Consider the following 24,355-nt stretch of genomic DNA (forward strand, 5'->3'; position numbering starts at 1 on the left):
CCTTACCAGCACCAAAGCAACCCCAGACCATCACATTACCTCCACCATGCTTAACAGATGGCGTCAGGCATTCTTCCAGCATCTTTTCATTTGTTCTGCGTCTCACAAACGTTCTTCTTTGTGATCCAAACACCTCAAACTTGGATTCATCCGTCCACAACACTTTTTTCCAGTCTTCCTCTGTCCAATGTCTGTGTTCTTTTGCCCATCTTAATCTTTTTCTTTTATTAGCCAGTCTCAGATATGGCTTTTTCTTTGCCACTCTGCCCTGAAGCCCAAAATCCCACAGCCGCCTCTTTACTGTAGATGTTGACACTGGTGTTTTGCGGGTACTATTTAATGAAGATGCCAGTTGGGGGCCTGCGAGGCGTCTGTTTCTCAAACTAGAGACTCTAATGTACTTATCTTCTTGCTTAGTTGTGCAACGCGGCCTCCCACTTCTTTTTCTACTCTGGTTAGAGCCTGTTTGTGCTGTCCTCTGAAGGGAGTAGTACACACCGTTGTAGGAAATCTTCAATTTCTTAGCAGTTTCTCGCATGGAATAGCCTTCATTTCTAAGAACAAGAATAGACTGTCAAGTTTCAGATGAAAGTTCTCTTTTTCTGGCCATTTTGAGCGTTTAATTGACCCCACAAATGTGATGCTCCAGAAACTCAATCTGCTCAAAGGAAGGTCAGTTTTGTAGCTTCTGTAATGAGCTAGACTGTTTTCAGGTGTGTGAACATGATTGCACAAGGGTTTTCTAATCATCAATTAGCCTTCTGAGCCAATGAGCAAACACATTGTACCATTAGAACACTGGAGTGATAGTTGCTGGAAATGGGCCTCTATACACCTATGTAGATATTGCACCAAAACCAGACATTTGCAGCTAGAATAGTCATTTACCACATTAGCAATGTACAGAGTGTATTTGTTTAGGAGTGTATTTGTTAGGACTAGTTTAAAGTTATCTTCATTGAAAAGTACAGTGCTTTTCCTTCAAAAATAAGGACGTTTCAATGTGACCCCAAACTTTTGAACGGTAGTGTTTCCATGATTTTACCAAATTGAAAACCTCTGGAATATAATCAAGAGGAAAATAGATGATTGCAAGCCATCAAACCAAGCTGAACCGCTTGAAATTTTGTACCAGCAGTGGCATATATTTATTCAAAAGCAGTGTGTTAGATTGGTTGAGGAGAACATACCAAGATGCATGAAACTGTGATTAACCAGGGTTATTTCACCAAATATTGATTTCTGAACTTTTAAAACTTTGAATATAAACTTGTTTTCTGTGTATTATTTGAGGTCTGAAAGCTCTGCAGCTTTTTGTTATTTCTCATTTTCTGCAAATAAATGCTCTAACTGACAATGTTTTTATTTGGAATTTGGGAGAAATGTTTTTCGTACTTTATAAAATTCAACAGCAGTTTATTTCACTCAAACATATACCTATAAAAAGCAAAATCAGAGAAACTGATTCAGAAACTGAAGAAACAGAAACTGAAGTGTGTTTATATATATATATATATGCAACCCCATATGTAAAGATATTAAAGATTATTTGTTAATATTGCATTCCTGCATTTTTACCTGAGACTTTGGAACATGGGCCATTTAGGGTTAATAATGGGGTAAAAAAAAATAAATCAATAAAAAATTATTTAATTTCAAATAGATGTATCCCCTTAAGTCTGAAGAGCAAAAGTTGGAAGAGGATCTCCTGGTCATAACAAATTGAAACAAAACAGTCAAAAACAAATGGAAGGAATTTGCATATTTTGTACTATTATTAAACCATTTAAGGAACTGGTAATTAGCAGTGGATATATGCCAAAGGCTCTTATGATCTCCAATCTCTCAGGCGGCACTATATCAAGAACTGTCATTCAGCAATAGCTAATAGACCCACATGTTTAATTGATTACTTTTGTAGACATTTGTCAAACATTACAATATAAAGTTTCATTCACAAATACAACCATAAACATTGTCTAGAAGTGTTGAATTCTCTGGGCTTGGGGGCATGTGGAATGGACCATCACCCAGGGGAAATGTGAATTGTGGTCAGACTAATCAATATATAAGGTATAACAGGATGCCCTTTGCTCCACAGCAGAGATATAAAAGACCATCCAGACTGTTATCAGCAACAAGTCCAAAATCCAGGGTCATAGTATGGGGATTTTTCAACAAGACAATGCAAACACACATGCTGGCGTGGTGACAACAAATGACAACACTAGTGGTAAATGCTTGACTCTTCAAATTTGTTTCTACCTTTGTTGCAGGGCCGCAATGCAGGAATAGTTGTACATTAAAAAAAAAAAAAAAGTGAAATAATTACTAAATTAGTTACATTAAATGTATGCCATAATGCATTTTTACTTGCATTTTCTATTCTGTCTCTACTTTTTTGATTTAAGGTTGTAAATGAAATTCTATATGGTTTTATATCTATTTTGTATCAAATGCACTATTTGTTGTGTTTCAGGTTAAAAATAACCAAATGTCTATTTAAAAAAAAAGTAAAAAAATTTAGCCGGTTTGCTGTGATCCTGAAGCTTATATGCTAATCACAAAACATGTTACATAAACTTTAATTTAATTTTCCATTAAAACAGTGTTTAATACTTAAATGTATTCATTTTATTAATTTCAAATTCCAAACAGGCAAGAAAACAGGCTTTTTTTCATGATCAGACAATACAGTAGCAGACTATGTCTATACTTAGTTGTTATATTGCAGCCACAAAAGGAGCCATTGTACTAAAACTATGTTGCATTAGATACTAATATTTCATTAATTAGCATTTGAATTGATTATCATGGTGCACATCAGGACAGGTTTTAGAAGCTTGTTCCACTGGTCCCCACAGTCACACACCTCATTCTTGAAGAGCGTGATCACACAGCCATCCATAATCTTGTCAGGAATTACAACCTGTCACATGGAGAATCACAAATGAAGGAGACTGAAACCCAAACCCAAAATGCATATAAATATAAACTAATACAATTTAATAATACTCATAATGTCAGTAAATAAACAACCAGTGGTTATTAATTAGGAAAGAGAAGCAGCAGGCTTACATGGTGTAGAAAAGCTGTTAAATGCTGAGCATCCTCTATTTTGTGCCGATGTAAGTGACAGTTTTTCCAGTCTTCTTCAGCGTCTCTAGAAGAACATCACTGTCTTTGTCTGACTCGATGAAGACCTTCTTGTTAGGAAGGTCAATGTCAAACTTGACATCTGTTGAATTAAGAATAGGCTGTAAACATTTTAAACATTCAAAATTGTGTAAACTGTAAGCTTTCAGCTGTCACCCTACCATGGCACTTCATTATATGTCAAAATGTCTCATAAAAACCTTGTATATCCAGTTTCTTATTCTTTAATTTTCCTTACACAATTGAAATGTGCATTTTATTATTCACATTTAGGGTAAATAAATCAGTAAAATAAATGAAATAAATTATTTACATTGACTTCTCCTGAAAATTAGGAAGATTTTTGCTTTTCCTGTAAATTTGTTTATTTGGCAATCAGAAAAAGAGTTCAGACAGCAGTGATGCACACTGTGCACACTCATTTGACCTAAAACAGTCCGTTACGAAACTGACTACGCAGTACAATATGAAACCAAAGAAGTGTGTACACATGATAAAAAAGCAATGGAAAAAAAAACAAAAAAAAACAAAAGCAAAAACAAAACAATAAACAGGTCAACTATATCACTGCTCTGAAATATCATTACATGCTTTTAAAGAGTTTACAAGAGTTTTAATTTGGGTCTTTGCTTCAAAAGAGCCTGTGGTAATATATGTCACAGACCCTTAATGATATGTAAAAAAGTTCCTTGATTTAGGGTGTAGTAAAACATAATATCGAGTACAAACTTTTGTCGACTAACCCACCTCTATTTACCCCCAGCATTACCAAATACAGTGTTTTTTAGCTGATGCTTCCAACAGGCCTCCAATGCTAGTGATAGGGGCATTGCATTTCCCCTGGCCAGAAATCTTTTTTTTTTTTCACCATTACCAAGCTCAAAGAAGCTCCACACTGCATTCGTAAGATTCTAAAGGCCCTGACATTAAAAACAAGGCACTGAAAACTTTGATAGTGCACCTTCAGGTAATTTTTCAGGCTTAAAATTAAGTCACGCTAAGTCAACTGACGAGTGACTGAGTAGTTCAAAAGATTAGTAGTTCTGAGTAGTTCAGTAAAGATTATGCCCTTTGTTTTATGGTGCTCTTCAGTCTGATGTAGACAATCACCAGATACTTTCAGCAACAACTTGAAGTTATGCATTTCCACTAATACATTTTGCCTAACCTGTTCCCCTATCCTACCTATTCGTTCATGCACGTCAGTCGACTTATTGATTCTCAGCGCCTCATTTTATATGTCAGGGCCCTTGGAATTCTGTCAATAATAAGTTTCTCAGTTGGTCATGGGGTGATTTTCTCTTTTATGGGGGGTCCTCTGTGATTTTATTTACGTCCGGAATGACCATGTACGTGTTTTTCTCAGATGTCCTATGAGAAAATTGCAGCCTGAATAACCTATTGTTTTTCACTGAACTCGTCCGGTAATTTAAGTCTCATCCATAATGCACATCTCTGCATTTTGTCACCTTGCATTTAAAAAAAATATATAAAATAGCTATTTGTCCACTGCCATGCACCGTAATTACACTTTGGGGACGCACTTATCCAAGGAAATACACATGAACACAACAGCAAGGGGAAATGGAGGAGTTACTGAATGCAATGTCATGTGACCGAGAAAGCCTAAAAAATCACTGGTCCTCCTGTTTTTTCAATTGCAGTCCCCCTAAGAAATTATTCCCGCCCGGATAGGGCTAAAGGTTCATCCTCATGATCATGTTTTATTACATTTTATGTCCATTTTACATCATTTCACACACTTTAAAATACAGGTTATTAAAATGTTGTGGTGTCATTTGGGTTGCATCAGGATTTTAGCCATAATATTTATATTTCATATAATATGTGCCCACAATACAAAAAAAACCCAAATGAGCTGCCCACTGAATTTATCAGATTTGATTTAGAAATTAGAATCAATATTCAAAAGTGGGTTTAGGCTCTTAGGGTAACTTGCCAGCTAACCCAGATAGCTAGTTAGCTAATAGTTAGATTACTCTAGGTTAGTTCAGCTAGCTGAGAAAAGTTGAATTAACTCCTAAACTACACACAAACATCAGCACATACAAACATCAACATACACACTGTAGACCTACCTATTTTTTTAAGAACCCGGGTGACTGCTCCAGAACATCCCTCACAGGTCATATCAACAAAGAATTCGTGGGTCTGTGGACAAAAACAGCGTTATCTCAGACTGTTTAAATTCCGAGTCCCTGCACCAGCCAAGCTATCCCTAACTTACTAAATCCAACAGGCTAAATTAGCAACTTAGCTAAACACGACCAGAAAATGAGCCCTTGGCCTTTAGACAGCAAAAGCCCTGAACTATCGGCTAAAGTCGGGAATCAAAGATAAAAGACACTTACTGCCATGATCCGATAAGATCTTGAGAGCGTCAAAAGAATTAAGTAAACGAAACCTCCTGTTAAATGAACACCAAGAGCTATCTGAACTCTGCTACTCTGCTGCTCGGTGCTGAGCGAAGACGTGTGACTTAGGGATGATCACTAAATTACCGCCCACTTTCTGAAGCGTGTATTACCATATTACAACACTGCGGAATCGGAGCATAATGGGAAAAGTTCTGAGGTTTTCTTTAAATAAATTTTCTCTATATCTTTATAGGTCTCTCTTAAAATTAGTTTTGTATTTGTCTATTATTAAGTACTAAAAGCAATTTAAAAATACTATCAAACAACGAGGATAACTAAACTAATGTTTATATGTCTTTATTTTTTTTAACTGAATTGAATCGTTAAATCGTTTTCTTATTTAATCTTACATGTGATTTGTTTATCAGTTAGGGCTGGTTCACGGCATGCTCTATATATATACATACACACAGGCCAATAGAGCTTTAGTGTAGTGTAAATAGTGTATGTACATATGGAACAAAAATATATGTAAAATATAAATTTGTAAACTTGCAAGTGACATTAAAATAAATAAATGAACAACAACAACAAAATACATTTAAAATGCAATTAAAAAGGAAATATATTCACACATTTCTTCTTTTCTGTGTGTGGTGTCTTTTCTGTGTTTTATGGTGAGGACTAAAACGTTCTTTTACTACATGTAAGAATTGAATTGCAATCTAATTTAAATGCATTTTTCATTTGCAACAAACCAAATCAAATCTTAATAATTCGATTTTTTACATATACAATACGAATTGTACGAATTAAAACTGAATCAGAAAATTTCATTGTATTACAAATAAGCTTCAAACTTTAGTTTGTACATGCTGGAATTTTCTGTTGTATTGCATTTTTCATTTTTACTAATGATGTATTAATTTCCTGAACTACTGTTATATCAAAATCCTATTAGATTAAAGTCTAAACGTGCCAGTTTGGTCAGGCTTTTCACAGAAGCTCCCTCAAGCTGCGTCAGCTGATCAGAGGATCATGTGACCGGCGCGCTCTGAACACCAGAAGAAACAACAAGCCTCGCAGCAGCAGTGAGACAGCGGGTCAGCGGCGGGGTTCACACCGCGCTGGAGATTTAAAACCGGACCGTGCTTTAAATACTGTTATCTGTTTAAGTTGTTAAAGGAAAATGTGGCTGTTCATTCGTCTTTGCTAGTGAAATAAGGCTTCTGCGCGGCCGCAGCGGCTCTCTGGAGCTCCCGGTGAGTAGCTAACCAGCCTAACTGTCAGTTCACTGAGTAATAAGCCCTTTTACTACAGGAGCCACGACTCAGCTGCAGCGGCAGGGAGTGAATGAGTGACAGACAGCTGGGCTGCTTTATAACATTAAATACACTGAAATATTAGATATATATATGGGAAATTTAACGACTTACGGTTACATGCAGCTACTTAAGTGACCAGCTATAAGATTATTAGCCAATTACAGGCTAGTAAACATGTCCTTGTACATTGTGCTTGTGTTTTTGTGCTTGTGTTTTAAGTGAATAGTTTAGTAAATAAACTTAAATTAGTTTAGAACAGTTTAACTCATTCCCAGATGGTCAAGATATGATTGTTGTCTGAGGTAAGTTTTCCATTGGACAAAGCAATATTAGAGCCAATAAATTAGGTCCAGTGTAACCCAAATAAATGCTAGTTAAAGAACTACACTTTATATTCAGCTCTGGGAAAAAATAAGACATGCGTTTAGATGATGAGTTTCTTTGATTTTACCAAATTGAAAACCTCTGGAATATAATCAGTAGGATCACAAGCTATCAAACCAAGCTGAACTGCTTGGAAAGCTCTGCATCTTTTTTTTTGTTATTTCAGCCATTTCTCATTTTCTGCAAATAAATGCTTTAAATGACAATATTTTTATTTGGAGTTTGGGAGAAATGTTGTCCGGTGTTTATAGAATAAAACAACAATGTTAATTTTACATATACCTATAAATAGCTAAATAAGAAAAACAGATTCAGAAACTGAAGTGGTCTCTTAATTTTTTCCAGAGCTGTAACTAGTTGTAGTAGTTGTTGATCAGCACTATTCAAGGAGACTTTGTTTAAATATGCTTTTCAATAAAACCAGCCCTTTAAGGCTATGAGGGAATACTGTTAATAGTTTACTTTTTGTAGTTAATACTCATTTCAGTGAATACTGCAGTTCAGACAGTCTTGTTCATATGCTAAACTGAAACTATGAAAATAGTTGTTATTACACAATGTCACATGCCTTTCAACCTCAATGCATAAAATCTATAGCAATGCACGTCACGACAACAATGTTTTGCGAATGATATGATGTCGCAGAAATGATTGCGATGAACAATATTATTGTCATTTTAAAGGAGAAATTTGGTGTAAAATGGACTTGAGGTGTAGTGAAACATGATTCATTGTAAGTGTATTGGGAGCATTGGCTATAAGCGCTGTATTTTGGAATGCTGGGGTTGGACGGAGGTGCAATATTAAGAAAATGTTTGTATTTATTATCATGTTTTACCACACCCCAAGTCTGTTTCATACAGAATTTATCATTTAAGCCCAGTAAATGCCACTAAAATAATGACAACATGATATCATATCAAACAAATTATTTAATTTTAAAGACAATAAACATTTACTTAATAGTAGTTTGGAAGACTGTACTTTTTTTGTCTGCAGCAGTACACTCTTATACCGCTTCCACCAATGTGGATTGAGCTTGAACTGTTCGCAGCATTTCCACCAACAAAAATAGGTTTGCTCATAAACACAATGAATGATATCACAATTATTACAATTATTAAGGTTATATCCATTTATTGTTTGATAAGTCGATAATGTAATTATCGTGACAGGCTGTATTTTAAAAGGACAACAGAACTTTTTGATATTTTATACTCTATATACTAAACAACACCAGCTGACTGAATTAATCAGTGGCTGTAATCATTGCAATGAATGTAGATACTGAGCGCCTATTCTAGCTTTTCATGCTATGTCCTTATCAACAAAACAGAAGATTTATAAAAAGAAAGATTGCTCATTTTAGTTTAAACTCCTTTACAACAAAGTAAAAACAGTGAAATCACATGTTTGGCATTTGCAGTGGTCAGCAGTTAATAGCTTCTCCGTGTGCAGAGTGCTGATGTAGAGGATTTGACTTCAGAGAAGTGTGAAAGAAATTACTCAGCTAAATTTAACCTTACATAACTAACAGAGTCATTTGGAATTTGTAGCATAATGTGACCTACTAGCACTGTGATTCATATACTAGCACTCTGTTTCATATATACAAGCACTGTGTTTTATGGACTAGTACTAGGAGTGGGCGATATGGCACAACCAAACAAAACAAATGTAACAGTTTAATACATTCACTTGAAACAAAATAATTTATAAACATTTGTCTATTTTGTAAACAGTAACTTTCCAAGACCCAGATTTTGAATATTAAATGAAAAATGTAACAAAAATAATGCAATTGAACAACAAATAATCTAAAAACGAAACATAAAATGCAGCATGTTTAGTACATGTATATAAACTGCAATAAAACATAGTTAAAAGTAAATACAGTAAATAGCAAAACAAATAATATTGCTTTTGTATAATAATATGTACTGCTTTCAAGAATATTGCTATTATCACAATATAGTGTCAGACATTTTTGTGATATTCTTGTGTACAAATGTGTATAATATGGCACACTACTACACAACTAATACTGTTTCATATATACTAGTACACACAGGAACTATTGTTTTTGTGATAATTTGAGCAAATATTGAAACTCAATAAATATAGGTCAATAAAATGAGTTTGCTTTGAACCAGCAGCGTAATAATGATGATAATAATGTTTTGCTTGCCTTTGATGGTTTACAGTGGCTGGATGAATTGTCTCCACAATAAAAGCAGGGACCAGTGAAACTTCCAGCTGAGCGGAACAGCCATGAATTCAGACATCAACTATCAGGATGGTAACCAAATTTAATATGCATTAGAAGAACATTTGTGGTGCAGCCTGTTTTGCTTTATTAAGTTAGACTCTGTATCAGTGCTTCTTTTTAGTACTGCAGTGAGGAAGATTTTTATTCCATATGTTTGTAGTTATACCTTGTAAGTATCAGTAGACTATATTCTTAGGGTACTTTTTTGCCAAGCAATAAAAATATGGTCATGTAGAAAAGGAACACCCCATGCAAATGTTTGTCTTTATGAAGAGATGTAATAAAAAGACACGTAGGCTGCATTTGAACAGTATTCTAAGATGAAGCTTATACAGCAAATCAAAGAAAACTTTTAAACGTAAGAAAACCTTTAATGTTGGAAAAAGCTGACAATTACCTCAATACCTCAGTTTTTTCGTAAATCTGTCCACCAGTCTCAGACATGGACTGGGAAAATGTCTTAGCTGTGTATGTATGGAATATTTCAAAATGTCCTTGAGTACTCTCTGAGACAATGGATAATTCATAGTGGATATTTAATGGAGCTTTGAGAGCATTGTTTTTTTTTTTTAATTATGCTTAAAACTAAAAAAACTAATACTCAATACTGTTTTAATAAAGCTCAAATATTCATGTGAATAAATATGCTTAAAAATCTAAGGTTTTTATGATGGTCCTATATTTTCAGCTGACTGTATTTCTATTGTATGCTTTGTTTTGAACCCTTTCAAAACACTAACGTCCCTTTCCGTTCTATGCACATTTTACTACGTACGGTCCAATAAAATCGCTTACATAAATACATTAAATCCACTTACTAAGAATGATTTTTCCTTCTCCCATATTGGTTTCATTATAAAGAGCATTGGGGATTTCTTTTTCTTTTTTCTTTATTTTACATTTGCACCAATATAAATATTAATACTAATTAAGAGTTTGTCAATTATTAAAGTTATTAAAGTTAATACATAGAAAAATGATGAATAAAAATGTCTTTTAAACTTTTTTTCAGGGCCTGCATTCTCCTGTACAGAGGAGAGTCCAACAGAGGACGAAGAGCCCGTCCATTCCCCGTCCCGCATGCAGAGACAGTACGAGCGAATTGGAGGCAGAACCGGATCCTCGTAAGACCAGTCACAGTAACTTAGTGTGAATGGACTGAAGTTGTTCTGATTAGACTGCTGGTCTCAGGCTCTGCTTCTTGTGTTTACAGGTTTTTTCAGACCTTAATTCATTTACTGAAAGGAAACATCGGCACTGGTCTGCTAGGCTTGCCTCTTGCTGTGAAGAATGCAGGGCTTGTGGTAGGTCTCTATTATCAGTTTAAAGTTATTACATTAAAAAATACATTATACACATTTTGTGTGCTTGGCTTTAATGGCCTGTATCATATAAAACTCACTTAAAAAAAAGACTGATACTATGGAAACAATAAAGGGCAGGCAGTCAGAACAAAAGTCAATAATGTGCAACCAAAAGGTATGCTAAATTACGCTGGCATGCCACATATCATGAGACAGAAACTAGTCTCATGTCCTACGACTTTTGGAATGGAATCTAGAAAATGAATTGAGACCTGCATTGAATGTGGATGTGATTTCTGCCAGTCGTTTGTTTTTCATCTGATGCACTTTCCATTTTGGGTGGTTATGCCCTTTATAAAGTATTCCCAATCCATCTCCCCTCACCCACTATCAGACCTCGCTCAAACTATGCCACCTATCACCTGCCAAACTATCACCTTGCCATGAGCACACTGACCAGTATTTAACCCCACTAACAATTAATACCATCTCCTGTGGTAACACTTAATGATCAAGTTACATACTGGTATCACATGAATTATGGCATGTCAGTATATAAAGGATTAAGAAAGGCTTTTTATATATAGGATATGAGTTTTCTTTTTAATCTAGAGAAAAACAGATTTTCTTTTTGATCCAGCTCTAATGATGCTGTTTTATTACATTACTTTAGTGTTTTAAAACTCTGTCGTCACAAAAAATAACATTATTGTTGTTGCCAGATCCAAATAATCTAAAAAAAAATTTAAAAACAGCAAAAATGAAAAAAAAAAAAAAAAAAAAACTATGAACGCTCTTGCAGGACAGTAACCATATATATACTGATTGTTGAATTCACTTCATTGAAACTTGTATATTAGGTATATTATAAATATGTTCAGTTCATTAACAACTGACTTTGTGAAACTGTCTGCAGGTGGGTCCTCTGAGTCTCTTCGTGATGGGCATTGTGGCTGTGCATTGCATGCAGATTCTGGTGAAATGTTCCCACCATCTAAGTGCTAAGTAAGTGTCTTGGTTAAACAGCTGTTAAACCTCATTTGTTTGTCCAGAGCTTGCTTACTCAGTTCAGTCATTTGAGGAAGTAAGTCACGCCTGTATCCGTGTACATCACGTTATTACTCTAGGACATCACTGTTTACTTTTTCTTAGATACTACTCTCAGACATTCAGGGATTTTAACTTTATAAAATCTACTCCTACATGTAGCACATAATACACAACATCGCTTTGTTACAAAGTTAAAACCTTTATAGGATATATGAGAGGGCTGTGTATCAGCGCAACCAAAACCACTGTAGACAAGCCACATAAACAGTTTGCGTCACTAGCCTGATGCGGTCTGCTCATGTGAGAGGAGAGAAAAATAAAAGGTTAAAAAAGGTTATTAAATGGGCTGTGTATAGGCATTACCCTGGCTATATGATGCACATCATGATACAGGGGTTACAATTCAATGTATTGCAGTATATTGCAAAAAAAAAATTAAGCAAAGCAGTGTATTGTTTATTTTTTGTTTTTGTTTTTGTTTTTTTTCCTTCCCATTACTAGCTGAGGTATTCAGATGTGTTTCCCTTTCGTTTCTAAAAAACAATGGTGTCTTGTGACTTTTGACTCAACCTGTAATTTGCCATTCAAATTTTTAATGCATGACTTTATTATACTGTAAACTGTATATATATATATTTTTTTTCTCTCATACTTAACAGTAGTCTGATTACTGATTATAATGCAAATGAATTGTTAACAGAAGCTCTTGGACTTGACTTTTATATACACAGTGTCAGATTGGCAGCACATGCAAACTGTTATGTGAGCAAATATTTTCAAATATTGTTTAGTTTATAGTTTCCCTGTGTAAAGCAGTGGTGTTACTTTTAGTGGTAATGTTGCCTTTTCACTAAAACAGAAAAGAGACTTTGATAGTATGAGTAATGCTTTAGATGATCATGTAGAAAAAATGTGTTTCTGCTCATCTGTCTCGTGGATATGAAACCTGTTTGGGCACATGCATGTCCATACATTTTTTTTTTTGGATGGTTTGACTTTTACTTTCTTTTCTAGGCTTGGGAAACCGTTCCTGACGTACGGGGATGCAGTAGAGTATGGAATGGAGAATGTGTCTTGGCTGAGGAATCATTCTCGTTGGGGAAGGTGAATTACTTAATGCTGGTTTAATGATTTGTTTATTTTTCATACACATCACATGGTGAAACCTGACTTTTCATTCAACACTGAATTCAAATTTAATTTAATTGATTTTCTTTAATATTTATGCATAACAAAACATGCAAACGTAATGAGTTTAATGTTTTGCTGTATTGTATATCTGCTTCAAATGTCTCCTTTAGACTTTTTTCATATTTTGTTGATCAGTAGGTTACGTTACTGCCTTTTAAAATGCAATATATGGACGTAAATATTGGGGTTCACTCCTTAATAATTGCGTTTTTGTGTCTCATTCAGTCCCATTATCACGTTTGTATTCCTTAATCACCAAACATATAAGAATAAATTATTCTAAAGAGCTCACTGAATTAATTGCATCTTACTGTAATAGAATGGCACCACTGGAAATCACCTTTCTATCAATATCTTTGATAGATATTCCAAAATATTTCACTATCAGCTGAGTGTGGTACTATTAAAAATCAGAAGCATTTAGAAACCACAGCAACTCCTCCGCGAATTGTCCAGACACAAAGTTTGGGAAGCATACTGCAGTAAATACTGCCACTCCTGCTGTTAGAGCTGTTATAGCAAAGTCATTTATTAATTATTAATTATTAATTTATTAATTAAACTTATATTAAAATATAAGTTTAGACTGGGAAAACCCAAAAGCTCCTGCAGGTGTCCTAATATCCTAATACTTTTGTGTCCTTATAGAGCAGGGGTGTCCAAACTTTTTTTGTTGGGGGCCAGAAGGAGAAATATATTTGAAGTCACGGGCCACAAAATGTAATAAAACTATAAAATAAAAAATAATGAAATATACCACTTTAAATAATACTTTTTTCCTGATTATTTCATCTACACAACATTTTACTTGACTAACTATCTTTATCTTTGACAGTGTTGTGTAAACTAAGATTTTTCAAACTGATGTTTAATTTCATGATGTCTTAATATTAAACTCCTTAATTACGGCAACTTTTAGACTCTTTTGTCCCGTTTTTCTGCGCTAGAAATGCGCACCCTCTCCGCTTTTGGACTCTTTTACCTGGTTTTTCTGCGCTAGAAATGCGCACCCTCTCCGCTTTTAGACTCTTTTGCCCTGTTTTTCTGCGCTAGAAATGCGCACCCTCTCCGCTTTTAGACTCTTTTGCCCCGTTTTTCTGCGCTAGAAATGCGCACCCTCTCCGCTTTTAGACTCTTTTACCCGGTTTTTCTGCGCTAGAAATGTGCACCCTCTCTGCTTTTAGACTCTTTTGCCCCGTTTTTCTGCGCTAGAAATGCGCTCTCTCCGCTTTACGACTCTTTGGCCCGTTTCTGACACCTAGCGTTCAAACTTTGAATCTCACATTATAAAAACCTGCTTAACAGCGGGCCAACTTTCATTCTATTTCTAAAATACCTTGCGGGCTGCTCCAAAAAAGGAAACGGGCCGCAAATGGCCCGCGGGCCGTAGTTTGGACACCCCTGTTATAGAGGAAAGTAAATTACTTATTCTATCTGGTTATGAAATGCACAAAACTCTCTTTTCTTTTTTATTCTTTCTGTTTTAATTTTAGACGATTGGTGAATATGTTCCTGATCATCACTCAGCTGGGCTTCTGCTGTGTATACTTTGTGTTCCTCAGTGACAACATCAAACAGGTGAGGAGATTTTCACACTCACAATTTAAGCCGTTTTGACACGATAAGTTTTACATGGGTTGTAGAGTAATTATTACCAGAGTATCTCAGTGATTTTAGTCCAAATGTCCAAATGCAGTGTGTCTGTTATATTTATGGACTGAGAGTCTGTAAAGTTCCTTTTAGTTCAGTTCAGTCATGTTCTGTAGAAAATAAGTATTTTGTGGATTTTTTGAGGTATAGAGGCACACACAGAGGCCTTTAGTTTCAGTTTTGCATGGCATACATATCTCAAATTCTCATGTTTGCAGCAAACCACAGGTAAATCTAGATGCAGCTTAATATGCAAGTCATATCTTAACCGCACACTTTAGCACTCCTAAGTTCAATTTCTGTAGCCATATCCAGGGCTTGATTATTGCCAGACCTGTTCTCAAACAAGAAATCGCTTAAATAGATTATAAAACCTGCCTGACACAGTGAATTAGACCAATAGATGCTTAAAAACTAGACATCATGCTGAAAAACTCTGTTAAATGTTTTAAAGCCATTTCTAAAATTATGCGACTCAAGCAAACTACAGTAAGAGCCATAATCCACTAATCGCGAAAACATGGATGGTGAACCACCCCAGGAGTGGCTGGCCGACCATAATTACCCTAAGAGCGCAGGGATGACTTATCCAAGAGGTCACAAAAGACCTCACAACAACATCCAAAGAACTGCAGGCCTCAGTTGCCTCAGAGTTCCAAGACAAAAAACACTGCTGAGCAAAAAGAACATTTAAGGCTTGTCTCAGTTTTGCTATAAAACATCTTTATGATCCCCAAAACATTTGGAAATATATTCTGTGAACTGACAAGAGAAAAACTTTTTGAAAGGTGTGTGTCCAAACACTGCTCTTTACCTCAGAATTAGCTCAAAATGGGTTTTAATTTACCAAATACAGCCATATATTAAAAAATGTCAACCAAATAAAACCACAGGATAAATTGAATCAAACAGGATAAATGTAAAATAACTTAGTAAGATCAAACAATGTGAAAGCAAAAGCATAGATAGATATCACAGATAGTTTCAGTGGTTATGCTACTATTTTTTTTGCGTCTGTGATGTTTCTCACAATGGTGACTCCAAATAGGACAGAACATGCTTTTATATATATATACATGGGTTAATTACTTTAGCATGTGCTTTGAGGTTAAAGTTCTTGCCTTATTAATTTTCTGGTCTGTACTGAGTCCATGTCTTGTTACATTATGTAGTTTTATATTCTTTTATTCACATCCAGACAGTGCTTGCTGAATGTAAGATAAAACTTGTTAAAAGAAAAAAACTTTGGGAAAGGCCTTTGAGTGTTAATATTCCAAAATACTCAGCAAACTTTTGTAGACATTTTCACATTGATTAACATATGTTCCTAAATGCAATGTTTAGTTTAAGATGTAGTGCAATAGTAATATTTTTTATTTTGTTCAAAAGGCTGTTGCACAGGTTGCATATTTCTAGCCAGGATGTTCTGCTATGAGTGAAGGTGCTTTAAATGAACAATTATTTGTGGTATTTGTGGTATCTTGTCTATACAATACATTGACCCTACAATATTCTAGTGTGAGTTTTTGCACAGTGTTTATGATGTCAATATTACACAAGGTGTCTGTCTTAATATGTCATTCTAATTTCTCTCCACGAGAGGGCAGCATTTGCCTTTTACTGGCTTCTAGCTGAACAGTTAAAGTGAGGAACCTGTATGGTTAGTGCAGTTTGTATTTTACAACGTACCATTTTCTTTTGGTTGTACCCTGATAACAGTTGTTAAGTGATGCTACACATCATTACACATTTCATTGTCTGTGCCACATCTGCTTTGTGTAAATGTATTAAGCAAAAAATATTCTGATTAACATATTTGTATTTTAAATAGGTTTAAACAATGTTGCAGTATTTAATTAAAGTTTGACAACATGTGATATATCATTTTATGTAGCTTTTTTATTAAGTTTAAAAAGTTTGGAATACAAAATTAATATCCATTAGTTCCACAGTATATACACAAAATGCATTTTGATTTTTGGTATATTTTTCATACTGTGCTGTGCTCAATCCAAAATTGGCTCAAATTCTTTAAGGAGCAGTGTTCCAGAGAGTCTTGTCTTGTCTAGTCTTGAAATATATAGCATTTGTTTGGAGGTTCTCCATTGTAAGAAAAATCTAGTGTCCATGAAATTTAAATACATATTTAAATAACCCTGTATTTGTGATTACTTTGGTGTGTTGCTTTATGAGTGAAGGCATAAAATAGTTATTTTAGTGAAAAAAATATTTTCTAATAATGAAGAAATGATCTCTTACACGTGTGTGACTGATCAGAAACACTCTCAAGGATGTGGGTGTGAGTTTATCAGTGAATAAGGCAGTTTATGTATTAGTGTAGCTAATAGTAATTAAAATGATTATTAAATCATATAAATATAACAACTGAAAGGGTTGGTTAAAATGGTTATAAACAGGACTGTTGTAAACATATGAATTTGGTCTGCATTTTGAAAACAGCAATAATGGGATGTAATGTTATGTTTCACTGTTACAGTAACTACCATATTATCCAACTCTAATTTAAAGACAAGACGACCATATATACCATACTTGTGCTCAATTATTTTAATTTTGGCAAATCTTAGGATGCAACAAGTTACTTATTTGTTTATTTATTCTATTTTCTGTACTTCACTTTGTAAACCGTGTGTAAAAAAAAACAAAAAAAAGTGCTGTATAAACTGTTGCCTGACAGCATGACTAAAACTTAGCTACTCTGTGTAATTAACAGAAATGCCCTTGTAATGGTCTGTTCCAGCCAAGGCGGTCAATCACCACATTCCTAAGTGTAACCCCGCCTTCTTACAATAGCAGAAAAGCACTTTAACCCTTGTAGACCCTGCTTCAATTACAATGGACATCATCATGTATTTTTTCAAATGCTTTGTTGCACAGAACACTAATTTAGACCTGTTGTCCATTTAAAAAAGATCGTAAACCAGCCAATGAGACAGTAGTTTATCCCTGCCCACTGCACTGGACAAAAAAAAAAGAATCAGCAATTCAGACATTAGGGCACGTCAGCTCTACAGAACAAATGAGGTAAAATAATACAAGCTAATTTTGTAAATTCTGTGATTCAGAACACTTTTTATTATGTTTAGGAATAAAAAAAAATATTAATTGGATTTATTTCATATAGATTTTATATTAGGATAGTAATGTCTTATTTTGTGTGCATTATACAGAGAAAACAGCATTATATTTTTTCATTACTGGAACAAAATTCAGGTCTGAAAGGGTTAAAAACTGTGGGAAAATAAAAAGTAAGAAAATAATAGCACAGGCCAAACAAACATTTCTGGCTAAGACCCAAGAAAGACAAGCTTGGAAAAGTGAGAAGGTTGAGACTGAAAGCTAATTGGCTACAATCTCTTCATCTTGCTACCATCACTAGCATCACATTGGAAGTCCAGTAAGAATTGGGTACATTATTGCTGGTGCTGTAAACCAGCGAATAAAATTTGAGCTTATCTTTTTTTTCTGTTTTAAGGAAATATAGCATGTTTTATTCTAAGGCATGTACCATTTGCATTGTAGCAAAGGCTTGCTGTTTGTTAGGGGTGGAAATCACAGGGCATTAAAAACTATACAAAACTATGATTCTACGATACTTGAAATACCACATGACAATTCTCAACGATATTTCTGGGCATCTGTGTTACTGAAGAGGGTTAAATACTCCTAAATTAGCAAATACCAGGAATTATGGATTTATTGGTGTCAGTTTCACAGAATTTGACAACCAATATTCTTCACAGCACGTTTACCCTTATCATTTGATTAGTGCCACCATGTGGAGTAATGTTTAGGAAAAAGTTTAGTAAGTCAGATTAGGGGGCAAGTCTAAGGAAATTTAGCATGTCTATATTTCAATACAATCTTGATATTTGACACCATGTATTAAAACAGTATTGCAAATGAAAGCGATGCAATATATCACAATCTTTACATTTTTACTCTTACTGTTTCTACATCAGAGAAAAAAATAAAATACTCAGTATATGCATTCCTTGATGCCTTTTAGATTTCTAACTGATAAGATTACTAGCCTTATAAGCATGACTAGCACCGGTGAGTTATTTCTGAACAGAGTTTTTGATTTCTTTTAAAGTCACTTTTTCAGTCCTTTTTTTAAATCCCAGATTCCCATGTTCAACCATGTTCAATGTTCAGGTGGTCGAGGCTGCAAACGGGACCACGGTGAACTGCGACACCAACCAGACTGCAGTGATTGTTCCCAGCTACGACTCCCGACTCTACATGCTCTTCATCCTCCCCTTCATCATTCTGCTGGTGTTCACCCGCAACCTCAAATTTCTGGCCCCTTTCTCTTTTGTGGCCAACATAGTCATGTGTGCCAGCCTGGTTCTCATCTACTACTTCTGCCTAACGGTATGCACGAACACACGCGCACACACGCACATGCACACTCACAGACGTGAAGATTAAATCCTAACTAATCTCCTGATGTGTGATCATATTAAAATAAAGTCCTGATAATACGTATGTAAGTCATACATACTGTGGATGCTTCATTGCTTCATTTTGTTTGCAGTGAACTTCTGAAATATATAAGCGTTCAAGCACATGAGCTATGAAATAATTACATTTGTGGGCACGCGCAGACTAATCCCCCCCAGACACACACCCCTCTTTCTCGTTCTTGATTGAACCCTGGTGGTTATGGATGAAGAGGCAACTGCGAGCGACAGCCTCGGGACATCTCCCAGGATGTGTTTTATTCCGCCCAGTTCTTACTGGAAGCATTTAGTGGCTGGTTGGATGTCTGTGATATGTAGATAGCTGCTGCATGCTGTAAGAAGTGAGGAGTGGACGTAGCTGTTTTCCTGTGTATAAAGTGATTGCCAGGTTTGTGTTTTTTGTAGAATATCTGAGAAACTTCAGAATTTCAGAAGTTCTTTTTTTATACTGTTTTTTGTGGGGGGCTTGCTTCTAAGGAAATTCTTTAAAATTTAGTGTTTATTTAGTGTTAATAATTAAACTCAACCCTATTCTTAGTCCTAATCCTAACCATAGACTTGGTCTTAACCCAAAACCTAAACATAATTCCTCCTCTGGTCCTAAACCTAACACCTAATCCTCGGACAAAAATAAACATCTTTAGATGTGCCATACAAATTAATTGAGGTTAAAACATGCTTCATGCTCTTACACATCCAAAATGGAATCTCTGAAGAACAATGTTTTGAAAGATTGTTTATAGAAACCTGGAGTGGTCCTTCTGTTGCTTGGCACAAAGAAACTAACTTGCCAGCTTTTAATTATAAGCTTTAATTAAGAGTGTGATATGTTCAGGAATTTGAGAGGCAAATGCAGTACACAGACACACAGACACACACACACATCGTCCACCACATGTGCAGCACCACACCACTGACCTTTCCACAGACTGTGCTTCAAGCAGTGCTTTAAGCTGCTTGAAGGAGAAGGACTGGCTTTGGACATGTGACCAGACCCCTATTTACATGTACTTATGGAGGAGAGAGCAAACACATTTGTCCTTCATTCCTAAAGAGCATTTCCAAGGATTCCAGCCCCAGATTGAACATGACACAGCTGTGATTTGAACACTGATGCCTGCAGCGTGGCTTATCTCTGCAGTGGAAGATGCGCCGGTAGCAGATAAGTTCCACGCTGGGGAGATGAGTCTCAGAGATGTGTACAGAAGTCCTAACTGACTGGAAAGATGAATTCATCGCCATGTTTGAGGGTTTTCCAATTATGGGCCTGTTTTAATTTGTGTTTCAAATGTTGTACCGGGGATTCGTTTGGTTGTTTTTCCCCCTCGCTTTCTCTCGCTTCCCTAATCTTGCAAATCTTCTCCGGGGAACCCTGCTGCACTGCTATTTAATGTGCCTCTCGCACTCGAGGTCTTCTTTTATCCAAAGCCACCTGCCTGAAGCTTTAAACTAGTGACGGGCTGATGCACAATTTTTCAGTTCCAATCCGATTCTGATACACAACTAACGATACTGATACGCATTATGACACAAGACTCTAATATTATTGCTGTTTTATTATTGCTATTACAGCTCTGGAAAAAAATAAAGAGACCTCTTCAATTTCTGAATCAGTTTCTCTGATTTTGCTTTTTATAGGTATATGTTTGCGTAAAATTTTCAACTTTATTGTTTTAGTCTAAACTGTGGGCAACATTTTCCAAATTCCAAATAAAAATATTGTCATTAAGAGCATTTATTTACAGAAAAGCCTTAAGAGTTCAGAAATCAATACAATATAATAATCCTGGTTTTTAAACACATGCATCACATGTTTTCATGCATCTTGGCATGTTCTCCTCCACCAGTCTTACACACTGCTTTTGGACAACTTTATGCCACTCCTGGTGCAAAAATTAAATTCCAGAGGTTTTCAATTTGGTAAAATCATTTTAGGTGGTCTCTTATTTTTTCCAAAGCTGTATACACAGATACATTAATTTTACTTTTTGGAATGTATGTCACTTAAAAAGGCAAGAAAATGTACCTAAAATATACAAATTTCTACAGAAAATGGGATGTTTGGCAGTAAAGACGCTAACATTACTGCTGCTGTTTGCTGACTGGTTAGTGAGCTGATGCTATACATACAGCCAGAGCATGTTTAAAAGGCTTATAATGAAAGTTTAAACGCTTTACAAATTTAGCACTTCTTTGTTGAAGAAATGAGTACATTTTTCCAGTATAAAAATTATGAAATATTTCTAAACTGTTTTTGTTATTTGCTAGTACCAACTTCTGGTACTCTCATGTGCAACCTTGAGAGGTGCATGATTAAACTCGTTAGATTGTATGACTTTATTTCCCCCTCAACAAGTAACTCTTATCTTTTACAGTTTACAGACTAAAATATCTCCAAACAAACAATTTAGCCAAACCAACAGCTAATGCTGATTCACACAGATTGAGGCTGCTACAGGTTCATAATACGATGTATAATGCAATCTGGATCTGTGATGCATCTTATGTTATGGTCCGGCTGATTTATGATCCAGCACGAGCTATTGACAATGTTTGTCCTGTATCTGATGCATTAATGATGATATTATATTATATGATATATATTATTATTTGACCTGATACTAAAATAGGGTTGGATCAGTTCCATTTCTGCTTGGAACATCTGCATTTACTTGTCTAACATTTGTGTTTAGCAACTGCCTCTGCTTGTAAGCCACTGTCTTTTTTTTCTTGAAAAGCTATGATTTTTTTTGCATGCCTGTGTCTAAGCTTTGTCTAAGTCAATGTCTTTCTTTTATATCCTCAGCATATTCCAAATCCTATTGACCTCCCGAAGGTTGGAAGGCCCATTGACTACCCACTGTTCTTCGGGACCGCTATATTTGCCTTTGAAGGCATTGGTGTGGTGAGTTTTTTTTTTTTTTTTATTATTTCTGTACTTTAAACAGTGTCTCTTTAATCAGTGTGTTAATCAATACACTATCAACCACTTGAGACATCAAAAATGATATCATGTTCCTTAATACTTAATGATTAAAGTGTTGTGATAAAGGATTGTAAGAAAGAAAGCAGCTAAATGTGTTTAGATCCTCATATGAATTGTGATGCACAAGGCTTTCAATTAATCATTTATTACTTTTGCTGAAAGCAAACCTCTCACAACACCAGTATCGTCCTCTTGTTTGAAGAATTTCTGTAAGTCAGCTGTATTGAAGTGCATTCTAACATGAAATGCCCATTTAGGATCTTACCACAGCAATTCAAACTAAGTAGAGATGGAAAATATAGATATTTTAGAAAATAGAAAATGCCCCTGATCAGAAATGTCCTGTATTTATTTGAACATTTGCTCTTTTTCTTCTTACATGTAGGTTCTACCACTTGAGAACAAAATGCAAAAACCTCAGAGATTCAGTGCAGTCCTGTACCTTGGAATGGGCATCGTCACTTTTCTGTACATTTCCTTGGGCACCATTGGTTACATCTGCTTTGGAAGTCACATTGGGGGCAGCATTACCCTCAACTTACCAGACTGCTGGTGAGTTTCTTTCACACAAACAAACACACACATAGGCACATTGCTTTTTTTCCCTCAACTGTTCTTCCACTCAGTGAAAGTGACTCATCCCGGTAGCGTTATTCTATTGATCTGTTTTTTTCCCATGCTACTTAGGAAAATGCTCACGAGCCATACAGGCAGGGCATAAAAAAGGCCATGCGTTAATACGCCATCACAAAGAAGGTTGAATTTTCTAAGAGAGTTGTTGTATTCACGCGCAGAACTGTCGGCCGGCCCGCCCCCTGCCTGCCGTTGCTTCTCGGCTTTAATATCGTCAAGGCTCCTCCGTGCATTCTAATACGCTTTATGGGCGGACACCACACGCACCATCAGTCGAGCGAATTTTCAGGTGTTGAAGGCGAGCGCATTTAGACTGTTTGATCATGGAGGAATTCAATTTACAGGAGTGAGCCTACCGCTGCTCCCCGTAATCGAGTTGGGCAGCAGAGGCAGTAGGTTGCTCTTAGGCTCTTTCTCCGGCTCGGGAAGTGGTGGCGGGAGTGCCGAGGATGCAGCCTGAACAGGTCACTGAGTGCAAGGAAGAAAAAAGAGCTGACCAGAAAAGATATCAAAAAAAACTGAAAAAAAAAAGTGGGCACCGGGCCTGAAAAGGCGTCTGCTGAGTCTGAGGCTGTCAGCGTGAGGAAGTCTGCTGGGAATGCTGAAGAGACAGGCTGTATGTAAATTCCAATTGCCGGGCAGAGGCGTCAGTCACCCCCCAGCCAGGAGCAATTAGGGACACGCAGTGATTCAAGTGTCTCGTATGAGACAAATGAGTCATCTGTGGGAAAAGCTGCTGATTATGTAAAGCATCAGCGACAATTGCATGTCTGTATCTACGTTAACTTATCTGTTTATCAGACAGATTTCGTTTTAAGGCTTTAAGACGTCCATCAATGCGAAACCAAAGAAAGCTGGAGTCCAAACGAAACTGAGTCATATGATCCTACTTTTGTTAACGTCTTCAAATCAGTTGTGTAATCGCTATTGTGTAAAGAGTTGGGGCTTAGCAAGTGAGTGAGTAAAGGAGAGTCTTCTAATCTGCAATCTGTCATTGTTTTACTTCAGTTTATTTTATCTTATTTCAATGATCCCCTATTGGATATTTATTTAATTCTCAAATTCCCTGCCAACATTATAGAGGAACTAGGCTGATCAGCTGTGTTAAAGTCAGCCAAAGTCAGGATGAATGTTACTGTGGTGTTCCCATGAAGACAAGCATGATGAAATCGCTGGCAATACATGTTCTCAAATGGATTACCGCTTTTGATTAATCAGTCTAAACTTAATACCTAACATAATGACAATGTGTGCTCTCATAAATGGGCATATCAGGATTTTTATAATACCTTCAGTTGTGTCTAAGCCTCATTTTAATTTCCCAAATTATCCACTATGTAATTACAGATCCTAAAATCATAAAGAGAGCAAAAATACAGTATCAGAAACTAGAAACCTTTGCAAACATTTAGGTATTTGCATTAAACCTGTAAAACAACTTAAAAAACTATAATAATAATAATATAATAAGTGTTTTATTTAAGGTCAACACAATATGTCAGTTTTAATGATTTCTGCTGCCTCAATTATTCAACCCAAATG

The 24,355-nt window shown here is 35.7% G+C and overlaps 2 protein-coding genes across 2 annotated transcripts in view; one reads left to right on the forward strand and one right to left on the reverse strand.

Moving 5' to 3' along the window:
* Positions 1–2,611: 2,611 nt before the first annotated feature.
* Positions 2,612–5,676, reverse strand: atox1 (antioxidant 1 copper chaperone). Its single transcript, XM_007246437.4, has 4 exons — positions 5,529–5,676; positions 5,256–5,328; positions 3,079–3,238; positions 2,612–2,929 (listed from the first exon to the last, which is right to left on the reverse strand). The coding sequence occupies exons 1-3, from the start codon at positions 5,532–5,534 to the stop codon at positions 3,114–3,116; spliced, it is 204 nt and encodes a 67-aa protein (XP_007246499.1). The 5' UTR covers positions 5,535–5,676; the 3' UTR covers positions 2,612–2,929; positions 3,079–3,113.
* A 908-nt stretch (positions 5,677–6,584) lies between these two features.
* Positions 6,585–24,355, forward strand: part of slc36a1 (solute carrier family 36 member 1) — a 67,609-nt gene continuing 49,838 nt past the window's right edge. The window contains exons 1-10 of the mRNA XM_007246438.4: positions 6,585–6,796; positions 9,448–9,542; positions 10,525–10,636; positions 10,726–10,816; positions 11,733–11,821; positions 12,881–12,970; positions 14,551–14,635; positions 18,887–19,105; positions 22,001–22,099; positions 22,566–22,732. Of these exons, the coding sequence (XP_007246500.3) occupies positions 9,515–9,542; positions 10,525–10,636; positions 10,726–10,816; positions 11,733–11,821; positions 12,881–12,970; positions 14,551–14,635; positions 18,887–19,105; positions 22,001–22,099; positions 22,566–22,732 (980 nt within the window). The 5' untranslated portion in view covers positions 6,585–6,796; positions 9,448–9,514. The remainder of the gene's footprint in view (positions 6,797–9,447; positions 9,543–10,524; positions 10,637–10,725; positions 10,817–11,732; positions 11,822–12,880; positions 12,971–14,550; positions 14,636–18,886; positions 19,106–22,000; positions 22,100–22,565; positions 22,733–24,355) is intronic.

This window comes from Astyanax mexicanus, chromosome 10 (genome assembly GCF_023375975.1).
Source record: "Astyanax mexicanus isolate ESR-SI-001 chromosome 10, AstMex3_surface, whole genome shotgun sequence".
In the NCBI taxonomy this organism is placed as follows: Eukaryota; Metazoa; Chordata; class Actinopteri; order Characiformes; family Acestrorhamphidae; genus Astyanax; species Astyanax mexicanus.

Excerpts from the sequence above, each read along its gene's own strand:
- atox1 (XM_007246437.4), bottom strand. Across the intron at positions 3,239-5,255 it reads CCGGGTTCTTAAAAAAATAG|ATGTCAAGTTTGACATTGAC; the intron begins GTAGGTCTACAG and ends TTAATTCAACAG.